This window comes from Xenopus laevis, chromosome 8L (assembly GCF_017654675.1).
Source record: "Xenopus laevis strain J_2021 chromosome 8L, Xenopus_laevis_v10.1, whole genome shotgun sequence".
Lineage (NCBI taxonomy): Eukaryota > Metazoa > Chordata > Amphibia > Anura > Pipidae > Xenopus > Xenopus laevis.
The window spans coordinates 117,407,486-117,427,752 of NC_054385.1; the positions used below are offsets into that span (position 1 = coordinate 117,407,486).

At 42.9% G+C, this 20,267-nt stretch overlaps 1 protein-coding gene and 1 long non-coding RNA gene across 2 annotated transcripts in view; one reads left to right on the forward strand and one right to left on the reverse strand.

The window, feature by feature from the left end:
• Nucleotides 1-854: 854 nt before the first annotated feature.
• The window catches only part of LOC121397180, a 45,330-nt gene continuing 25,917 nt past the window's right edge, over nucleotides 855-20,267 (forward strand). The window contains exon 1 of the long non-coding RNA XR_005963563.1: nucleotides 855-1,216. This is a non-coding gene — a long non-coding RNA (uncharacterized LOC121397180). The remainder of the gene's footprint in view (nucleotides 1,217-20,267) is intronic.
• LOC108699062 (cathepsin S) overlaps nucleotides 5,567-20,267 on the reverse strand; it is a 15,178-nt gene continuing 477 nt past the window's right edge. Inside the window, exons 2-7 of the mRNA XM_041573463.1 lie at nucleotides 19,234-19,356; nucleotides 18,642-18,797; nucleotides 17,605-17,826; nucleotides 16,694-16,859; nucleotides 16,079-16,181; nucleotides 5,567-5,791 (exon numbers count right to left, since the gene is read on the reverse strand). Of these exons, the coding sequence (XP_041429397.1) occupies nucleotides 5,692-5,791; nucleotides 16,079-16,181; nucleotides 16,694-16,859; nucleotides 17,605-17,826; nucleotides 18,642-18,797; nucleotides 19,234-19,356 (870 nt within the window). The 3' untranslated portion in view covers nucleotides 5,567-5,691. The remainder of the gene's footprint in view (nucleotides 5,792-16,078; nucleotides 16,182-16,693; nucleotides 16,860-17,604; nucleotides 17,827-18,641; nucleotides 18,798-19,233; nucleotides 19,357-20,267) is intronic.

Here is a 20,267-nt window from a genome sequence, read left to right on the forward strand (position 1 = left end):
TAAGAGTTTATGGAAGAGTTGCCTTAACCAAACTAGAACCCACTGTTGAGACCTGATTAGCCTATATACATACTGTTATTCCTCTGCTAAGGTCCTGCTTCACTGTTATTGGTATCCATGTATTTTCCAAGTAGGTCTCACCAATTGTTAATCTGGCCACAGATGATCAGTATTAGCCATTAGCCATTAGCTTGCTTCTTCCTAGGTGCTCTGGATCCTGTTGTTTCCTGCTTCCCTGGCCCTGTCCTCATATTGTTTCCTGGTTTTGACCCTGGTTTGTTCCTGACTTCAAGTTTGCCTCATGATTCTATGGTTGTTTTCTGGTTCTTACCCAGCCTGTGTAACTACATCAAGCACTTTCATTGCTGGCTGAGAGAGGTTTGGCTCCCTTGTCTGTCCCTGACATATTCTGGAGCCACCAGAGTAGCTCAGGGACAGGCCCAAAGCCAAATGTGGCTGTTAAAGGCCAAAAAGCCTAGACAGAAATCCATATACTCCTCTGGGGTTTAGGATTTCCATACATATCCCAAATAATCAGCTGTTGCTTTGACTCTATAGTATGTCGCTAAAAGATCACTTCACCACATACTAAAATGGGGCTCCATGCAAGATGTACCTTGCTGATATACAGTTTGTGTGTTGTCTCCTGAAGTGCAACTCTTTGAACTCCCAGAACAAAGGGCTGCAAAATATAGTAGAGATTGGAGGCCTGCCCACAAATCTGGGCCTGGGGACACCCACCTGCTCACTTCCTCCTAATAGCACTGGGTTCTGCCCTTGGCATAGGCTGTGATATTCCTTCCTGCACAGTATAATGGTGTATATTATACACACCCAGAGCATTGGCACATGCCCACATCATGGGCGTCCACAGAGGGGGGCAAGAGGGGTCAGTGCCCCCCCCTGGGACCAGCAGACTGACCATCTGTTTATTCGGGCATTTTGTAATGTGGGCCGCTCCTGATCTATAATGTTCATTTCAAACTGTGGGCTCTAGGACCGCTCCTCCGTCCCAGCTCCCACTGTGGCTCCGCCCCTTCCACTCGTCTCCGTTCTCATGCTGTGCTGTGTGCAGGCCTGCCTGCCTGCCATCAGGGGGGAACAAGGAAGAAAGTTTTGGGCCAGGCAGGATTTAGGCTCAAAGGGGGATTAGCCAGCCCCCCTTACGAGCGTGGACATCACTGATGCCGAAGATGGAAGTACAGGAACTGATGTGGTAAGAAGGGGAAGCCAGCAGTCACTGTAATTCTCAGGAATCTCTTTAGCCTGCACTCTGTCTCTCTCTACCCCTCTCTCTCTCTGAGTCTTTGTTTCTCTCTCTGCCTCTCTCTCTCTGTCCCTCTGTCTCTCTCTCGCTGCACTCTTTCTTTCTCTCACTGCACTCTGTCTCTCTCTGTGAGTCTCTGTCTCTCTCTGCACTCTGCCTCTCTCACTACACTCTCTCTTTCACTGCACTCTGTCTCTCTCTGCACTGTCTCTCTCTCTCTCTCTCTACTCTGTCTTTTTCTCTCTTTGCACTCTGTTGTTCTCTGCACTCTGTCTCACTGCACTCTGCTTCTCTCTGCACTCTGACTCTCTCTGTGAGTCCCTCTCTTTCTACAGTCTCTATCTGTCCACCAATGAAGTTTTTTTTTAACTTTTATGGGGGGCCCCTATCCTAACCACCAATTGTTTTTTTTAACTTGTATGGGGGTCCCTGGTAACCAGTGGGTTTCTAGTGTTTGTTTTATCTCCCATGTTTGTGTGGCTTTTATTACTGTGGTGTTGGGTCTGGGACTGTCATCTAGATTATGTAGGTACCCAGCAGAATGAATTGTAAAAAAAGAACATGTGGCTACATGGGGTATTTATGTATGTACTTGCCCCTGTGCCATCTGTTTGTGAGTTCTGGGGGTATTTATACATGTACTTGCCCCTGTGCCATCTGTTTGTGAGTTCTGGGGTATTTATACATGTACTTGCCCCTGTGCCATCTGTTTGTGAGTTCTGGGGGTATTTATGCATGTACTTGCCCCTGTGCCATCTGTTTGTGAGTTCTGGGGGTATTTATACATGTACTTGCCCCTGTGCCATCTGTTTGTGAGTTCTGGGGGTATTTATACATGAACTTGCCCCTGTGCCATCTGTTTGTGAGTTCTGGGGGTATTTATGCATGTACGTGCCCCTGTGCCATCTGTTTGTGAGTTCTGGGGGTATTTATACATGAACTTGCCCCTGTGCCATCTGTTTGTGAGTTCTGGGGTATTTATGCATGTACTTGCCCCTGTGCCATCTGTTTGTGAGTTCTGGGGGTATTTATACATGTACTTGCCCCTGTGCCATCTGTTTGTGAGTTCTGGGGGTATTTATACATGAACTTGCCCCTGTGCCATCTGTTTGTGAGTTCTGGGGGTATTTATGCATGTACGTGCCCCTGTGCCATCTGTTTGTGAGTTCTGGGGGTATTTATACATGAACTTGCCACTTTGCCATCTTTGTGTGAACTAGGGTTGCCACTTGTCAGACAACCGGTATTTTGAAGGGTTGCCCGGGTCAAATTAGGGAAACTGTGCAGGATTCCCTTGATTGACCCGGCGATCGGCTGATCGCCGTGGCATAGCTCCACCCCTTGATGGCAGTGACACACCCACCTATCTCACAGGCCCGCCCACAGATGCCTCCTTGCCCCACCCTGGAAAATTTTCTGCGGACACCCATGGCCCACATTTACGTTTATGTGTATGCACAAGGCTAACATGCAAATTTATAGTGGCAACTGGCTATTGATTTTGTCTACTATTTCCCCTTAGGCAAACCTTGTTATTTATCTATAGTTGCCATGACTTAACCCAGGTGCTTAGTTAAGTTAGTATTTGCCAACATGTGGAATACAAAAACAATTTTAACATGCTTAAAGGAAAACTATACTGCTGAACAATGTAGGTCTCTATAAAAAGACATTGCATAATGGAGGCATATGACAGACACTGTAAAGACTTCCGCCTCCCCTTTCCCCCTTTTCCCTTTCCGCGCTCTATCCCCTTCTTTACTCTTTTCTAACTCTACTTTGGTTTGCGTTATCTTAAGAGGAATACAGGATGCCATGCAATTTGGACACACAAACAATTACGTGGATTTGCGGCCAATGCAACATACTCAATGAGAGCTTTTATATTATGTACATATTTGCAGCACCATAATGCATACATTCTGCATGACTACTCGATATATTGCTTCTGTAATATTTGTCTGCTTTGTCTTTGTTATTCTTTTGAAATAATAAAACAGTTTATATAAAAAAAAAAGACATTGCATAAAACAGCTCATATGTAAAACCCTGCTTCATGTAAATAAACCATTTTCATAATAATATACTTTTTTATTAGTATGTGCCATTGGGTAGTCCTAAATAGAAAATTGCCATTTTAAAAATAAGGACTGCCCCATGGGATCGTATGATTCACTGTGCACACAAACAAACCATACATGTAAGGTCACATGAGCCAATTAACAGAGTTCTGTCTTTTGCTTCCTCACTTCTTCCTGTTACAGTTAGTGCTGTAGTATTTCTGGTCAGGTGATCTCTGAGGCAGCACACAGACCATCATAATATGGTGGCTCAAGGGAAACAATCTAAAAGGGCAAGATTTACATAAATATATATTACAGTTTGGTAAGATTCTTTAATATGACACTTAATATGATATAAACGATCTGTTGCTTAAATATTCATTTCGGGGGTTAACTTTTCCTTTAAGAGATTTCAAATCTTTTGTTTCTGAATCAATACCATACGTGAATAAAACTGGAATGGGAAAACCTCAACATCATGGTGCAATAAAAAAACCTAGTTGCAATGAAAATTGCATTGTTCCATTCATTAATAAAAATGGACTCAAATTGCTAAAAATACACCTCCACTTGTCTTCTGTAGAAGTTCAGTTGGTGAATGTTTAAAGATTTATTTTTAATCGATAAGTAGTGATGGGCGAATCTCTCCCGTTTCGCTGAAAAATTTTGCAGGAAAAAATTTGCAAAAAAACGTGAAAGTGGAAAGTTCCCGAAAAATTTGTGAAATTCCGTGTTTTCATGAAAAATTTGTGAAATTCTGACATTTTCACGCAAAATCGAGAATTTCGAACCTTTTCACGAAAAAATCAAGCATTTCGAACGTTTTCATGAAAAAATCGTGAAAATCTGAAATTTGCCGCAGGTGAATTTAATTCTCGCGAGAGATTTGCGAATTTATTCACCAGCGGCGAAACACGGGAATACGCTGCAAATTCGTGCCTGGCGAATTTATTCGCCCATCACTATTGATAAGTCACATAAAACTACGTTTTTAAAAAGCTTACACTTGCGCCTTTTTGGGTATGATATCAGTGGATATTGCCTGATCAGTGGCAATTGCCTGGACTCATGGGTGGACTCTCAGAGTAGACAATTGTTGTTTGGAAACAGTCAGCACTTACAAAGGAAAAACATCTGAGCTGCGAGTGCACTTACAAGTCTAAGTGATAAAAGAACAATTCCGGGGCATTTTATCTCCCACTCATGAAGCTGTGAAACACTCAATTGCCTAAAATTGTATTGTGCTGTTGTTCTTTTAAAATGGAAGTTCTTCTTTGAATGAGCTCTTAGTATCACCCCTATTCTGAGCAACTATTCAAATTGGTCTTTAGGTTTCATTGTTAAGTGTGTAGAACTTTTGAATTATTAACCTGACTAATTGGTAGGGATGAATCCAGGATTCAGCTCAGGATTCAGCTATTTTCAGTTGAATTCCATGGCTGAACCAAATCCAAATTCTAAAAATCATGTGACTTTCAGTCACACAAATAAGGGAGTAAAAAATATTTTAACCTGCCGCTGCACATGGGGTTCTCTTAAACCCTTCCTCAGCCTAATTTGTATATGCAAATTAGGATTCTGTTTTGGTATTGGCCCAAATCTTTAATTCTGGATTCGGTGCATCCCTACTATTGTAAATATCTTACAATTCTCCTGTTTACGCCATACTAAAAGTTTGTTTTAAGAAGATATACCCCTTTTGTATAAAGCTAATTATATTTAAAGGGATTGTTCACCTTCCAACTTTTTTTCAGTTCAGATTGTTTCAGATAGTTCACCAGTAATAAAGACTTTTCCCATTTACTCTCTATTTTCTATGTGTCACCGTTTTTCTAATATTGAAGTGCAAAGTGTTATTTTTCACCATCTAAAGCAGCTCTGGGAAAGGGTGGGGGCGTCGACCCTGTTCTAAATTGATACATTTAGTTGATACATTTCTTATCTATGTCCCTGCTGAGCAGAATCCCTGAGTTTCATTGAATCCAGCTGTTAGAATTGATACAATAGTTGCTAATACTCCAGCGATGCTGCTGAGAAATGGATCAACTAATGGAGCAAATTGTAACCGTTCAGAATCTGCACCTGAATTACTAAACCGCAAAACTCAAACACCAGAAACAGGAACATTCAACTTTAAATGTTTTTTGGAAAAAATGTAAAAAATAAAAAATGGAAAGTAATTGAAAAAAGTTTTTATTTCTGGTGATCGATCTGAAAACAACTGAACTGAAAAAGTGTTTGAACGGTAAACAACCCCTTTAATAATGAAAAACACAAAATAATATCATAGGCATAAAAAAAGAGAAATAGTTCCCAGTGGATAAAATTCCATTAGCCAATCTAGTCCGGCAGGACCAGGCTTTAGACAACTGGATAGGCAGCATCTCTGGCAATTCCACAATGGTTGCCACGATTTCGAGCCATTTTAATGTATCCTTGGTCTCCAAAGTCGACTCCGTGGCTGGAAGAGATAAAAAGAAAAATAAATATTTTAAGTTAAATAGTGCGAAAGAATTGTAGTGCATATGATGGAAGCTAGAGGGCACTATACATTGAGAGATTTTACTTAAACAGCAGAGGGTCTGGTACTTGTGGTGCTACAGAGATGTCCGCCAGACACTGTATCAAGCACCTAAGGTGCCCTGCAGGTTCCTTGTGTTGGAGAAGATATTTGCCAGACTTTGAATTAAGTCGCTTTACACTAGGTGCATAGGGAATCGCCAGGACATCTGCTAGGACTGTCATGTCAACACTCGAAAAGCCTCCAACTCCAAATCCTTGCTCCTAAGAGCAGGCTACATGAAACAGCCATGCCAGGATTTAGACACCTATGTGTTCCCTGCTATAATGGTGCTCCACATTATAAGACACAACTAGGGTTTAATAGCATAATGGATTTTTGGCTATTACTGACCAAAGGTTGGCCTAGTCCTGTCAAAGTTCTAATGCTGTGTGTGTGGTTAGCACTTGGTCTAGCACTATTGCTGGTCAGTCTAGCCATATACAGGTTGGGCTAGACCTGTAATGGTCCAAATGCCCTAAAGGTGGCCATAGATGAAAGATGTCGGCACACGCCACACACGATCCAAAATCATACAAATCCTCGATTTGTACGATAGGATCTGTGTGTCTATGGCCACCTTAATTGGCTAGGGATTGGTCAAGTTATATGATAGCTGTAAGGATATAATTGACCATGGCTTGGTCTAAAGGTGGCCATAGACGCAAAGATCCACTCGTTTGGCAACATCGCCAAACGAGCGGATCTTTTCCCGATATGCCATTAAAGGAAAACTATACCCCCCAAACAATGGAGGTCTCTATAAAAAGATATTGCATAAAACAGCTCATATGTAAAATCCTGATTCATGTAAATAAACCATTTTCATAATAATATACTTTTCTAGTAGTATGTGCCATTGGGTAATCATAAATAGAAAATTGCCATTTTAAAAAACAAGGGCCGCCCCCTGGGATTGTACGATTCACCGTGCACACAAACATACCAACAAACCATACATGTTAGGTCACATGAGCCAATTAACAGACAGAGTTGTGTCTTATGCTTCCTCACTTCTTCCTGTTACAGTTAGAGTTGAAGTATTTCTGGTCAGGTGATCTCTGAGGCAGCACACGGACCATCACAAAATGGTGGCTCAAGGCAAGAGATGTAAAAGGGCAAGATTTACTTAAATATATATTCCAGTTTGGTGAGATTCTTTAATATGCCACTTAATATGATATGAACTATCTGTTGCTTAAGTGTTCATTTTGGGGGTATAGTTTTCCTTTAACAAGCATAGCTATATCGGGGGTAATCTGATTGTTCGGCTGTATGGCCAAACGATCCGATTACGATGTGCCAAGGGCTCCGGCGAGATCGGTCGGGTCAAAATCAAACCTGACCGATCGACCAAACGACCGATCTCCGCCGGACGAAAGATGTCGGCACACGCCACACACAATCCGATAGGATCTGTGTGTCTATGGCCACTAGAGATGTCGCGAACTGTTCGCCGGCGAACTTGTTTGCGCGAACATCGGGTGTTCGCGCTCGCCGGAAGTTCGCGAACGTCGCGCGACGTTCGCCATTTTGGGTTCGCCATTGTTGGCGCTTTTTTTTGCCCTCTCACCCCAGACCAGCAGGTACATGGCAGCCAATCAGGAAGCTCTCCCCTGGACCACTCCCCTTCCCTATAAAAACCGAAGCCCTGCAGCGTTTTTTCACTCTGCCTGTGTGTGCTGAAGAGATAGTGTAGGGAGAGAGCTGCTGCCTGTTAGTGATTTCAGGGACAGTTGAAAGTTTGCTGGCTAGTAATCGTTTTGATACTGCTCTGTTATTGGAGGGACAGAAGTCTGCAGGGGTTTGAGGGACATTTAAGCTTAGGTAGCTTTGCTGGCTAGTAATCTACCTTCTACTGCAGTGCTCTGTATGTAGCTGCAGTGGGCAGCTGTCCTGCTTCTGATCTCATCTGCTGACTGCTGCAATAACAGTAGTCCTTGTAAGGACTGCTTTTATTTATTTTTTTGTTGTTTTACTACTACTACTACTATAAGAGCCCAGTGCTATTAGTCTAGCAGTGTTGGGGAGTGGGACTGGTGTGCTAATCTGCTGCTCCTAGTAGTTCAGCAGCACCAACTTTAATTTTTTTTTTTAATATTCATTTTTTTTTTATTTTACTTTTTTTTATTTTACTACCGCTGTAGTAGTGTATAAGTTGACCTTTTAGGCATTATTTGCCCTGTAGGCATTATTTGCACAGTGTTTTCTTCAACCCGCCATCTAGCTGTGTGACCTTGTTCACATTCTGTCTAAATATCCATAATATTACCGTCTCCAGAAAAAACACCGGAGTGACTTTTTTCAAGCAGCCATAATATATTTTACGTAATCCGTATCCACCGCTGTAGTAGTGTATACGTTGATCTTGTAGGCATTATTTGCACAGTGTTTTCTTCAACCCGCCACCTAGCTGTGTGACCTTGTTCACATTCTGTCTAAATATCCATAATATTACCGTCTCCAGAAAAAACACCGGAGTGACTTTTTTCAAGCAGCCATAATATATTTTACGTAATCCGTATCCACCGCTGTAGTAGTGTATACGTTGACCTTGTAGGCATTATTTGCACAGTGTTTTCTTCAACCCGCCATCTAGCTGTGTGACCTTGTTCACATTCTGTCTAAATATCCATAATATTACCGTCTCCAGAAAAAACACCGGAGTGACTTTTTTCAAGCAGCCATAATATATTTTACGTAATCCGTATCCACCGCTGTAGTAGTGTATACGTTGACCTTGTAGGCATTATTTGCACAGTGTTTTCTTCAACCCGCCATCTAGCTGTGTGACCTTGTTCACATTCTGTCTAAATATCCATAATATTACCGTCTCCAGAAAAAACACCGGAGTCACTTTTTTCAAGCAGCATTCATATATTTTACGTAATCCGTATCCACCGCTGTAGTAGTGTATACGTTGGCCTTGTAGGCATTATTTGCACACTGTTTTCTTCAACCCGCCATCGAGCTGTGTGACCTTGTTCCCATTCTGTCTAAATATCCATAATATTACCGTCTCCAGAAAAAACACCGGAGTCACTTTTTTCAAGCAGCATTCATATATTTTACGTAATCCGTATCCACCGCTGTAGTAGTGTATACGTTGGCCTTGTAGGCATTATTTGCACACTGTTTTCTTCAACCCGCCATCGAGCTGTGTGACCTTGTTCCCATTCTGTCTAAATATCCATAATATTACCGTCTCCAGAAAAAACACCGGAGTCACTTTTTTCAAGCAGCATTCATATATTTTACGTAATCCGTATCCACCGCTGTAGTAGTGTATACGTTGGCCTTGTAGGCATTATTTGCACAGTGTTTTCTTCAACCCGCCATCGAGCTGTGTGAGCTTGTTCACATTTTGTCTAAATATTGATAATATTATCGTCTCTAGAAAAACCACTTGAGTTACTTTTTTTCAAGCAGCATTCATATATTTTACGTAATCCGTATCCACCGCTGTAGTAGTGTATACGTTGACCTTGTAGGCATTATTTGCACACTGTTTTCTTCAACCCGCCATCGAGCTGTGTGACCTTGTTCCCATTCTGTCTAAATATCCATAATATTACCGTCTCCAGAAAAAACACCGGAGTCACTTTTTTCAAGCAGCATTCATATATTTTACGTAATCCGTATCCACCGCTGTAGTAGTGTATACGTTGGCCTTGTAGGCATTATTTGCACAGTGTTTTCTTCAACCCGCCATCGAGCTGTGTGAGCTTGTTCACATTTTGTCTAAATATTGATAATATTATCGTCTCTAGAAAAACCACTTGAGTTACTTTTTTTCAAGCAGCATTCATATATTTTACGTAATCCGTATCCACCGCTGTAGTAGTGTATACGTTGACCTTGTAGGCATTATTTGCACACTGTTTTCTTCAACCCGCCATCGAGCTGTGTGACCTTGTTCCCATTCTGTCTAAATATCCATAATATTACCGTCTCCAGAAAAAACACCGGAGTCACTTTTTTCAAGCAGCATTCATATATTTTACGTAATCCGTATCCACCGCTGTAGTAGTGTATACGTTGGCCTTGTAGGCATTATTTGCACACTGTTTTCTTCAACCCGCCATCGAGCTGTGTGACCTTGTTCCCATTCTGTCTAAATATCCATAATATTACCGTCTCCAGAAAAAACACCGGAGTCACTTTTTTCAAGCAGCATTCATATATTTTACGTAATCCGTATCCACCGCTGTAGTAGTGTATACGTTGGCCTTGTAGGCATTATTTGCACAGTGTTTTCTTCAACCCGCCATCGAGCTGTGTGAGCTTGTTCACATTTTGTCTAAATATTGATAATATTATCGTCTCTAGAAAAACCACTTGAGTTACTTTTTTTCAAGCAGCATTCATATATTTTACGTAATCCATATCCACCGCTGTAGTAGTGTATACGTTGACCTTGTAGGCATTATTTGCACACTGTTTTCTTCAACCCGCCATCGAGCTGTGTGAGCTTGTTCACATTTTGTCTAAATATTGATAATATTATCGTCTCTAGAAAAACCACTTGAGTTACTTTTTTTCAAGCAGCATTCATATATTTTACGTAATCCGTATCCACCGCTGTAGTAGTGTATACGTTGACCTTGTAGGCATTATTTGCACACTGTTTTCTTCAACCCGCCATCGAGCTGTGTGACCTTGTTCACATTTTGTCTAAATATTGATAATATTATCGTCTCTAGAAAAACCACTTGAGTTACTTTTTTTCAAGCAGCATTCATATATTTTACGTAATCCGTATCCACCGCTGTAGTAGTGTATACGTTGACTTTGTAGGCATTATTTGCACAGTGTTTTCTTCAACCCGCCATCTAGCTGTGTGTATTATCGTTTCCAGAAAAACCAACTGAGTTTTTGTTGTTGTTGTTGTTTTTTTAAAAATAATGCCAGGCAAAGGCAGGCCGCCACGCAGAGGCCGTGCTAGGGGCCGTGCTGCTATGCAATCCTGTGGCCCTAGCAAATTGCCCAGTTTTAAAAAGCCAATGACCCTGAACTCCCAAAATGCTGAAGAGGTAGTTGACTGGCTTACACAGCACACCCCATCCTCTACCGTTTCTAACTTTACCACAACATCCTCCTCATCCTCCACTGCTATGGCCACCCCACGTAACACTTCCTCCACCACCGGTGCCCCTTCTTCACTGGGGTCAGAGGAGTTATTTTCCAATGAGTTTCTTGAACTGAGTAATGCGCAACCATTATTGCCAGAAGAAGATGAAGGAGATGAGGACCTTACACCAGATTTAATTCTGGCAGAGAACACGATAGAGATGGACATAATGAGTGATGAGGAGGAGGTCCCCGCTGCTGCTTCCTTCTGTGATGTGTCAGAAGAAATTGATGCATCTGAGGAGAATGATGATGAGGAGATTGATGTTTTGTGGGTGCCTAGTAGAAGAGAGCAAGAGGAGGGTAGTTCAGATGGAGAGACGGAGAGTCAGAGAGGCAGTAGGAGAATAAGACTTAGAAGAAGCAGGGAGGACAGCCCGCAGGGATCAGCAGGGCAACAACATGTATCGGCACCTGTGTTCAGCCGGCCAACGCACCCGCCATTGCCGCCAATACCGCCAACTCCGCCAACTTCTACTGTTACCGCCAGATCGCACACTTCCAAAAAGTCAGCAGTGTGGGATTTTTTTAATGTGTGTGCCTCTGACAAAAGCATTGTAATTTGCAATGAGTGCAGTCAGAAACTGAGCCTTGGTAAGCCCAACAGCCACATAGGTACAACTTCTATGCGAAGGCACATGAGCGGCAAGCACAAAGCACTTTGGGAGCAACACCTCAAAGGCAACAGGCAAACTAAAAGCCACACTCCTTCTGGTCCAGCATCTTACTGCTCTACCTCTGCTCTCCTTGACCCGTCTGAACCACCCTCCACTCCGCCTTCCACCTTGACCACCTGTTCCCATTCCCAGTCATCTGCCACCAGCCAAGTTTCTGTGAAGGCCATGTTTGAGCGTAAGAAGCCAATGTCTGACTGTCACCCCCTTGCCCGGCGTCTGACAGCTGGCTTGTCTGCACTCTTAGCCCGCCAGCTTTTACCATACCAGCTGGTGGACTCTGAGGCCTTCCGCAAATTTGTAGCAATTGGGACACCGCAGTGGAAGGTACCCAGCCGCAATTTTTTTTCTAAAAAGGGAATACCACACCTGTACCAACATGTGCAGAGCCAAGTTACCGCATCTCTGTCACTTAGTGTTGGGCCAAAGGTCCATATGACTACTGACGCATGGTCCTCCAAGCATGGTCAGGGCAGGTATGTCACCTACACTGCCCACTGGGTGAACTTGGTAATGGCTGGGAAGCAGGGAATGGGTAGCTCAACAACAACAGTGGAGTTGGTGTCACCGCCACGGATTGCACGCGGTTCTGCCACCACCTCTACTCCTCCATCGCTCTCTACCTCGTCTTCTTCTTCTTCTTACTCTGCTGCTGGGTCCTCCTTCTCCTCCTCCACACCTGTGCACCCCCAGCTCCCCCTAGGCTATTCGACGTGCCAGGTACGCCGTTGTCACGCTGTCTTGGGGATGACGTGCCTGGAAAGCAAAAACCATACCGGATCTGTACTCCTGTCATCTCTGCAGTCACAGGCCGATCGGTGGCTGACCCCACACCAACTGCAGATCGGAAAAGTGGTGTGTGACAATGGAAGCAATCCGTTGGCAGCGTTGAGACTAGGCAATTTAACACATGTGCCCTGCATGGCACATGTGTTAAATTTAATAGTCCAACGTTTTGTCTCCAAGTACCCAGGATTCCAGGACGTTCTCACCCAGTCCAGAAAGGTGTCGGCCCATTTCAGACGTTCCTACACAGCCATGGCACGCCTTGCTGACATTCAGCAGCGCTACAACATGCCAGTCAGGCGTTTGATTTCTGACAGCCAGACTCGCTGGAATTCAACGCTCCTTATGTTGGAACGTCTGCTGCAACAACAAAGGGCCGTCAACGAGTACCTTTTTGAACTGGGTGGTAGGACTGGATCTGCACAGCTGGGGATTTTTTTCCCCCGTTACTGGGTGCTTATGCGCGATGCCTGCAGGCTCATGCGACCTTTTGAAGAGGTGACAAATATGGTCAGTCGCACCGAAGGCACCATCAGCGACCTAATACCCTTCGCTTTCTTCCTGGAGCGTGCCGTGCGACGAGTGACAGATGAGGCTGTAGACCAGCGTGACGAGGAGCTGGAAGCGCACGATTTCTGGTCGGAATCACCAGAACGAACCCAGGCACCTGCTGCAACGCAGGGAGAGGTGCCAGAAGTGGAGTCAGAGGAGGAAGGTGGCTTTGTGGAGGAGGAGGAGGAGGACCAACAGGAGCAGGCTTCCCAGGGGGCTAGTGGTGACCTTTTGGGGACCCCTGGTCTTGTACGTGGCTGGGGGGAGGAGACCGTGGATGATGCAGTCCTTGATAATGAGGAAGCGGAGATGGATAGCTCTGCATCCAACCTTGTGAGAATGGGGTCTTTCATGCTGTCATGCCTGTTGAAGGACCCCCGTATCAAGAGGCTTAAGGAGAAGGACCTGTACTGGGTCGCAACGCTACTAGACCCTCGGTACAAGCATAAAGTGTCAGAAATGTTACCAACATACCACAAGTCCGAAAAGATGCGGCATTTACAAACCAGCCTGCAAAACATGTTGTACAATGCTTTTAAGGGTGATGTCACTTCAGGAACTCATCAACATTCCAGGGGCAGAGGTGCCAGTAATCCTGCCACGAGCACACCTGCAAGGACAAAGCCCTTTGGCCAGTCTGTAACGTCAGACATGCAAATGTTTTTCTGTCCAAGGCAGCGCCACAACCCTTCTGGATCCACCCTCAAAGAACGCCTCGACCGGCAGGTAGCGGACTACCTGGCATTAACTGCAGATATCGACACTCTGAGGAGCGATGAACCCCTGGACTACTGGGTGCGCAGGCTTGATCTGTGGCCAGAGCTGTCACAATTTGCCATGAACCTCTTGTCTTGCCCAGCCTCAAGTGTGCTCTCAGAAAGGACCTTCAGTGCAGCAGGAGGGATTGTAACTGAGAAGAGAACTCGCCTAGGTCACAAAAGTGTCGATTACCTGACCTTTATTAAAATGAATGAGGGGTGGATCTCGGAGGGTTACTGCACGCCGGAAGACTTGTTCTGACTTCTATGCAGCTGTCCTTCTCTTCAAGCCTCATGACTCCACACACAGCTGTCCTTTAGCGTCCTCCTCCTCCCTCCGCCACCGTTACAAACTAGGGTGCAAACCCTACTGGTTTAATTTTTTCTGGCCTCTGTGCTTCAGTGGCTGCAACCAAAAAAACTGGGCAAACAATGTCTACAAGGTCAACGTATGGCAAAAAATGACTATTTTCAGCATTTATATGGCATATTTTTTCTGGCAACTGTGCTTCAGTGGCTGCATCCAAAAAAATGCATATTTTCTGCATTTATATGGCATAATTTTTCTGGCCTCTGTGCTTCAGTGGCTGCAAACCAAAAAAATGCATATTTTCTGCATTTATATGGCATAATTTTTCTGGCCTCTGTGCTTCAGTGGCTGCAACCAAAAAATTTATATTTTCAGCATTTATATGGCATAATTTTTCTGGCAACTGTGCTTCAGTGGCTGCGACCAAAAAAATGACTATTTTCAGCATTTATATGGCATATTTTTTCTGGCCTCTGTGCTTCAGTGGCTGCGGCCAAAAAAACTGGGCAAACAATGCCTACAAGGTCAACGACGTTGACCTTGTAGGCATTGTTTGCCCAGTTTTTTTGGCCGCAGCCACTGAAGCACAGAGGCCAGAAAAAATATGCCATATAAATGCTGAAAATAGTCATTTTTTGCCATACGTTGACTCAACGTATATGGCAAAAAATGACTATTTTCAGCATTTATATGGCATATTTTTTCTGGCAACTGTGCTTCAGTGGCTGCGACCAAAAAAATGCATATTTTCTGCATTTATATGGCATAATTTTTCTGGCCTCTGTGCTTCAGTGGCTGCAACCAAAAAATTTATATTTTCAGCATTTATATGGCATAATTTTTCTGTCAACTGTGCTTCAGTGGCTGCGACCAAAAAAATGCATGTTTTCTGCATTTATATGGCATAATTTTTCTGGCCTCTGTGCTTCAGTGGCTGCAACCAAAAAAGTTTATATTTTCAGCATTTATATGGCATAATTTTTCTGTCAACTGTGCTTCAGTGGCTGCGACCAAAAAAATGCATATTTTCTGCATTTATATGGCATAATTTTTCTGGCCTCTGTGCTTCAGTGGCTGCAACCAAAAAAATTTATATTTTCAGCATTTATATGGCATAATTTTTCTGGCAACTGTGCTTCAGTGGCTGCTTCCAAAAAAACTGGGCAAACAATGTCTACAAGGTCAACGTATGGCGAAAAATGACTATTTTCAGCATTTATATGGCATATTTTTTCTGGCAACTGTGCTTCAGTGGCTGCGTCCAAAAAAACTGGGCAAACAATGCCTACAAGGTCAACGTATGGCAGTTGTTTAAAGAGAACAGCAGATTACTAGCCAGCAAAGCTACCTAAGCTAAAATGTCCCTCAAATCCCTGCAGACTTCTGTCCCTCCAATACAGAGCAGTATCAAGCAGATTACTAGCCAGCAAACTTACTATCATCTGTCCCTGAAATCACTAACAGCTCTCCCCCTACACTATCTCTTCCAAGCACACACAGGCAGATTTTTCAGATACATTTTTGCCCTTGATCCCCCTCTGGCATGCCACTGTCCAGGTCGTTGCACCCTTTAAACAACTTTAAAATCATTTTTCTGGCCAGAAATGTCTTTTCTAGATGTTAAAGTTCGCCTTCCCATTGAAGTCTATGGGGTTCGCGAACCGTTCGCGAACCGCTCGCGTTTTTGCGCAAGTTCGCGAATATGTTCGCGAACTTTTTTTCCGACGTTCGCTACATCCCTAATGGCCACCTTAACCATTTGCAGTTTTTATTGGACAATGGTTGAACTAGCCCTGTGATGGTTCTAATGCTGCGACTACATAAAGCTTGGCCTAGCCATGTAAATGTTCTACATCTAGATCAGAATCTGTTCACCTTCCACAGTTCAGGCCTATCTGAGCCAAAGTCCAATGATGTCTAATAGTTGATGCAATGTAAATAAAAATGTCAACACCCTTTAGCTTTCCATATATCTTACCTGTTCTTAACTAGCCAATAGTCCTTGCCATTTTCTGTACCATATCCAACCACAAGCACAGCATGGTTTACAGTGGTGGTGCAATATGGATCATAATAAACACCTGTCAAAAAAAAAAAAAAATCACTTTATTCTAAACTTGGGTAACTTCAAAGGTTGGAGATGCTTTCTGGGAGAAAATGTGCTTATGAGGAGGCGTGATTACAATTTACAAGCAGGGGCAATCCTGACCTCTCTGCCCCATGAGGCAGCTTGCTGCTGCCACCCACCCCCCTCTCTCATCCTCACCTTTTCAGCATTAGAGGGGGAGGGGTCCATGATACAATCCCATTCTATGCACTAGAAGAGCAGAATTTTTGGTTTGAACCGAAATATTGGCTCTTACAGTTACCAGGAGCAGCACTGGTAACCAATTGGGCACTGCTGCCTGAGGTGAGTTTCTCAACTTGCCTCATTGGGACAGCGCATACATTAGAGGACACTATAGACAGAAAGCGGGTGGGATCTTTTTTCACATAGAACAAAAAATAAAGAACAAGAGGTCTTCATTTTACAAGGATCTAAATGTTCACCTGAAGCAATGCAAATGAGAAATACCCAGGCTCTGGTACCCACCTGACTTGTACATACGGAACCCTTGACGACTAAAATCTATGGCAACAGACACAGGTCCTACTGTTCCCACGGCATTCTTAAGAGCGATTTCATTGCCAGAAGGTACTACTTTCACAGCCTTTATAACTCCAATTCCATTTGGTTTGTCCTTTTTGCACGTTTCTTCCTGGTGGTGAGTAAGGAAAAACAGCCAATGACTGATGCTCATCTGTACCAACCATGAACTGAAGAACAGCAAAGGAAGTGAACTGCCAAGAATCCCTATACACAACAGGACACAGTAATTTTACCATTCTGGGGTCACTAGAAGGCCTATATCTATACCTGGTATAATCCCATGGTAAGGATAGGGGCACCAGTTGTATTCTGTATAAGCTGGTGGTTGCCCAGTCAGAGTGCAGGAATTCCACCAACACCTCCCAATATAGCCCCATCAATAGTTGACAGTGGCCAGGGCTTATTTTTGGGATATCTAGCATGGGTTAGGCTATACTAGCATTCCCTTTATAAAACATTTGTATCCCCAATTATTTCTTCCTGGATTTAAATTTCACCTTTATAACTTTTCAAGTGGGCTCAGTTACCAAATGCACCAGTGCCAGTTGTCCCCTGGAGTTCCTCAGCTTGAGCATTCTGAAAAATAGGCAAACTAGGGTTGTTCCAAAGGCCAAGTGCCACCTACCTGCTGACCCTGCTATAAGAAGAGCTGTTGAGGCCCATCACTGCATTCTTGGAAGGCAAAGAGCCATGTTTTATGGCACAATGCACTAATGCAGTTGGTGCATAAACACTTTTCACCTTGCCCTATTTTTGGCTAATGAGCCCTAAGATCTGTTTTAATTTTATAATTTTCTTGTTCTATTCTGTAAGCAGAACTGACTAATAATAGTTACTTCTCATACAATGATTACCTTTCCTGTATATGGATAACGTAAATCCCCAGTAACGCCAAACTTTTTCATGTATGTGAAAGAAGAATATAAATATCCCCCTCCACAGCCGTTGTTCCCTTCAGTGTAGGAACAATCCACCAGTTCCTGTGGGCTGAATATGACCAGTCTGTCAGTTTTCTTTTTCCATTGACATTCCAGAGCCCCCACGGTACTGAAAGCGTAGCAAGATCCACATGATCCCTGTTAGGGTTCAGAACAAAATTGAGGCAACTCTGAACTCTAAAGATTAATAGTGATAAAAGCATAATAATCTCAAGTCTGATAAAAGAGGCTATTACCACCTGAAAGCCTTGCACTATATTCTATCAGCTGAAATAAAAAAGTTGAAGTACTACCCTTCACTATTGGGGTAAAGCTGGAGACATACGTCCCCTGAACCTGGTGTTATATATTCCCAGTCATACTGGTCAGATCTTCCACAGGCAGCCACTTCTCTCATAGGCTGCATTTCTTCCCAAAGAGTCTGCTCTTCCTACTTTGTGCTGTCTCTCAGATCTCCTCCATTGGTTGAGTCTGGCATCACATTCACAAGCAATCACAGGCACTCACACACACACACACACACTGGACATAAATATATATTGCTCACTTTATTTGGGCATTGTCTTCTTCTTCTGACTCTTTTCATCTTTCAAATCTAACAACAAATGCTCTTTGAGGCTACACATTTATTGCAATTGCTACTTTTTATAACTCATCTTTCCTATTCAGGCCTCTCCTATCCCAGTCTCATATTCAAATCAAGGCATGGTTGCTAGGGTAATTTGGACCCTGGCAACCAGATTCCTGAAATTACTGGATAAACAAAAGCTAAATCAGTCAAAAACCACAAATAATAAAAAATAAAAACCAATTGACTGACAAATTGACTCAGAATATCACTCTCGACATCCTACTACAAGTTAATTTAAAGGTGAACAAACCCTTTAAGTCCTATCATATCTGCGTATAACTGATATGTATAATATAACAAGAAAATATATACACACACATACCTGATCTCTCACAGGGGTGACACAGCCTTTGGTTCTCCAGTCTATTGATGCCGGTGACCGAGCTTGTAATATCTCTTTGGGTACATGAGTCATGTTGGCTAAAAAATGGTCTGAGCTGATGTAACCTGTCATTGTGGCAGCCACCTCCTCCCCTGTCTGGCACATAATAACCATACAGATGTGTTACACAGTGATAAATATGTCTGTAATATACACTGTTTCTGGCTGTTGTTATTAAAAAAAGGAATGATTCAAATGAGTATAATTAGAAGATTAGGAATAGAATTGCTTCATAGAAGAGTTCATTAAAATAATTCTTATTCTTGTGGTCTTTACAACACATCTCTGTTTTAATATCAAGAAATTGAGGGTCACAGCCCTGATCTACAGAGGACGCACCCAATTAAACCCAGCCACACCCCAAATCAAACCCAGACCCTGCCCAGTTTCCATTCATTTACTTTTAATGGAGAACAAAAGCTTCATATGAAGTTGGTATTTGCAGTCAGACCAGCACAGCATTGTTGAAGGGCTGAATAAACACAATGGAGCCCTGTCCTCTATCTCTCTCATAGAAGGTTGGAATTCTTACCATATCTCCCAGGTGGTTCATCCCAACCTCATAAGTGTGGAGTCCCAAGGAATATTCCAAGTTATGGACTGTGATAAATCTCAGTGTCTCCTCCCAGATGGTCCGTCTTGCACCTTCCTCCTCCTGTGAATTGTAATGGGATGTTTATTCTTTTGAAAGTATCAATGCTCAATGGCAAACAGAGTAATAAATGGCACAAATGCAGTTGCACATCACTATTTAATGTTGATTATTCTGCTGCCATTTAGGTTGCACTAGTGTAGTTTAACCACTGTCATAGTGAATCAGCCCTATTGGGTAGTAGTAATTGGTGCAAAGTTTTCTCCAGGCCTAGTAACCCAGAGCAACCAGTCAGATCTGTGCTTTCAGTAGACCAGCCAATACTACTTGTTAATCACTTGATTTTGGTTGTTGGAATGGAGCAAAGTTTGCCCCTCTTATTACATTACCCCCACACATCACAGTGAATCTTGTATGCAATTATTGTTTGTCCTAAATGGGGAAATCCAATGTGGGACATTACGATGTTCAGCTTCAGATACAACTTTGTCCTGAGTTTTACATCTATGGCTGAAGTACTGATACACCAATGGTTTCAAATGCCTCTAACTTTGTTATGAGCTAAAGGAGTCCAAAAAGTCCTGAACATGAACCTCCAAAGTAAGATAACTGTGGCTACACCTGTATGTACATTAAGTATTTCATTTTCCTATTTTCTTCATGCAGCAGTTGGGAATCCGAAGAACGATCCAATATATCTTATAGGGGTCTTCTTTTGCCTAGAAGATGTATTAGAGTTTACAATAACAATCACCAGACATCGTGTCTCTCTACATGCAGAATTTGTGCAAAAGGCAATTATTTTGTTAGATTTTGTTTGTACTGGAATCCCTTATTTGAGTGAGCTTTAATACATCTGCTAGGAAAGGGAGGCCCCTTTAAGATATATTGGATCATTCATCTGACACCCAACTCCTGCATGAAGACAGAATGAAGAGAAACAGATGCTGAGAGAGGAATAGTGAATATAAACT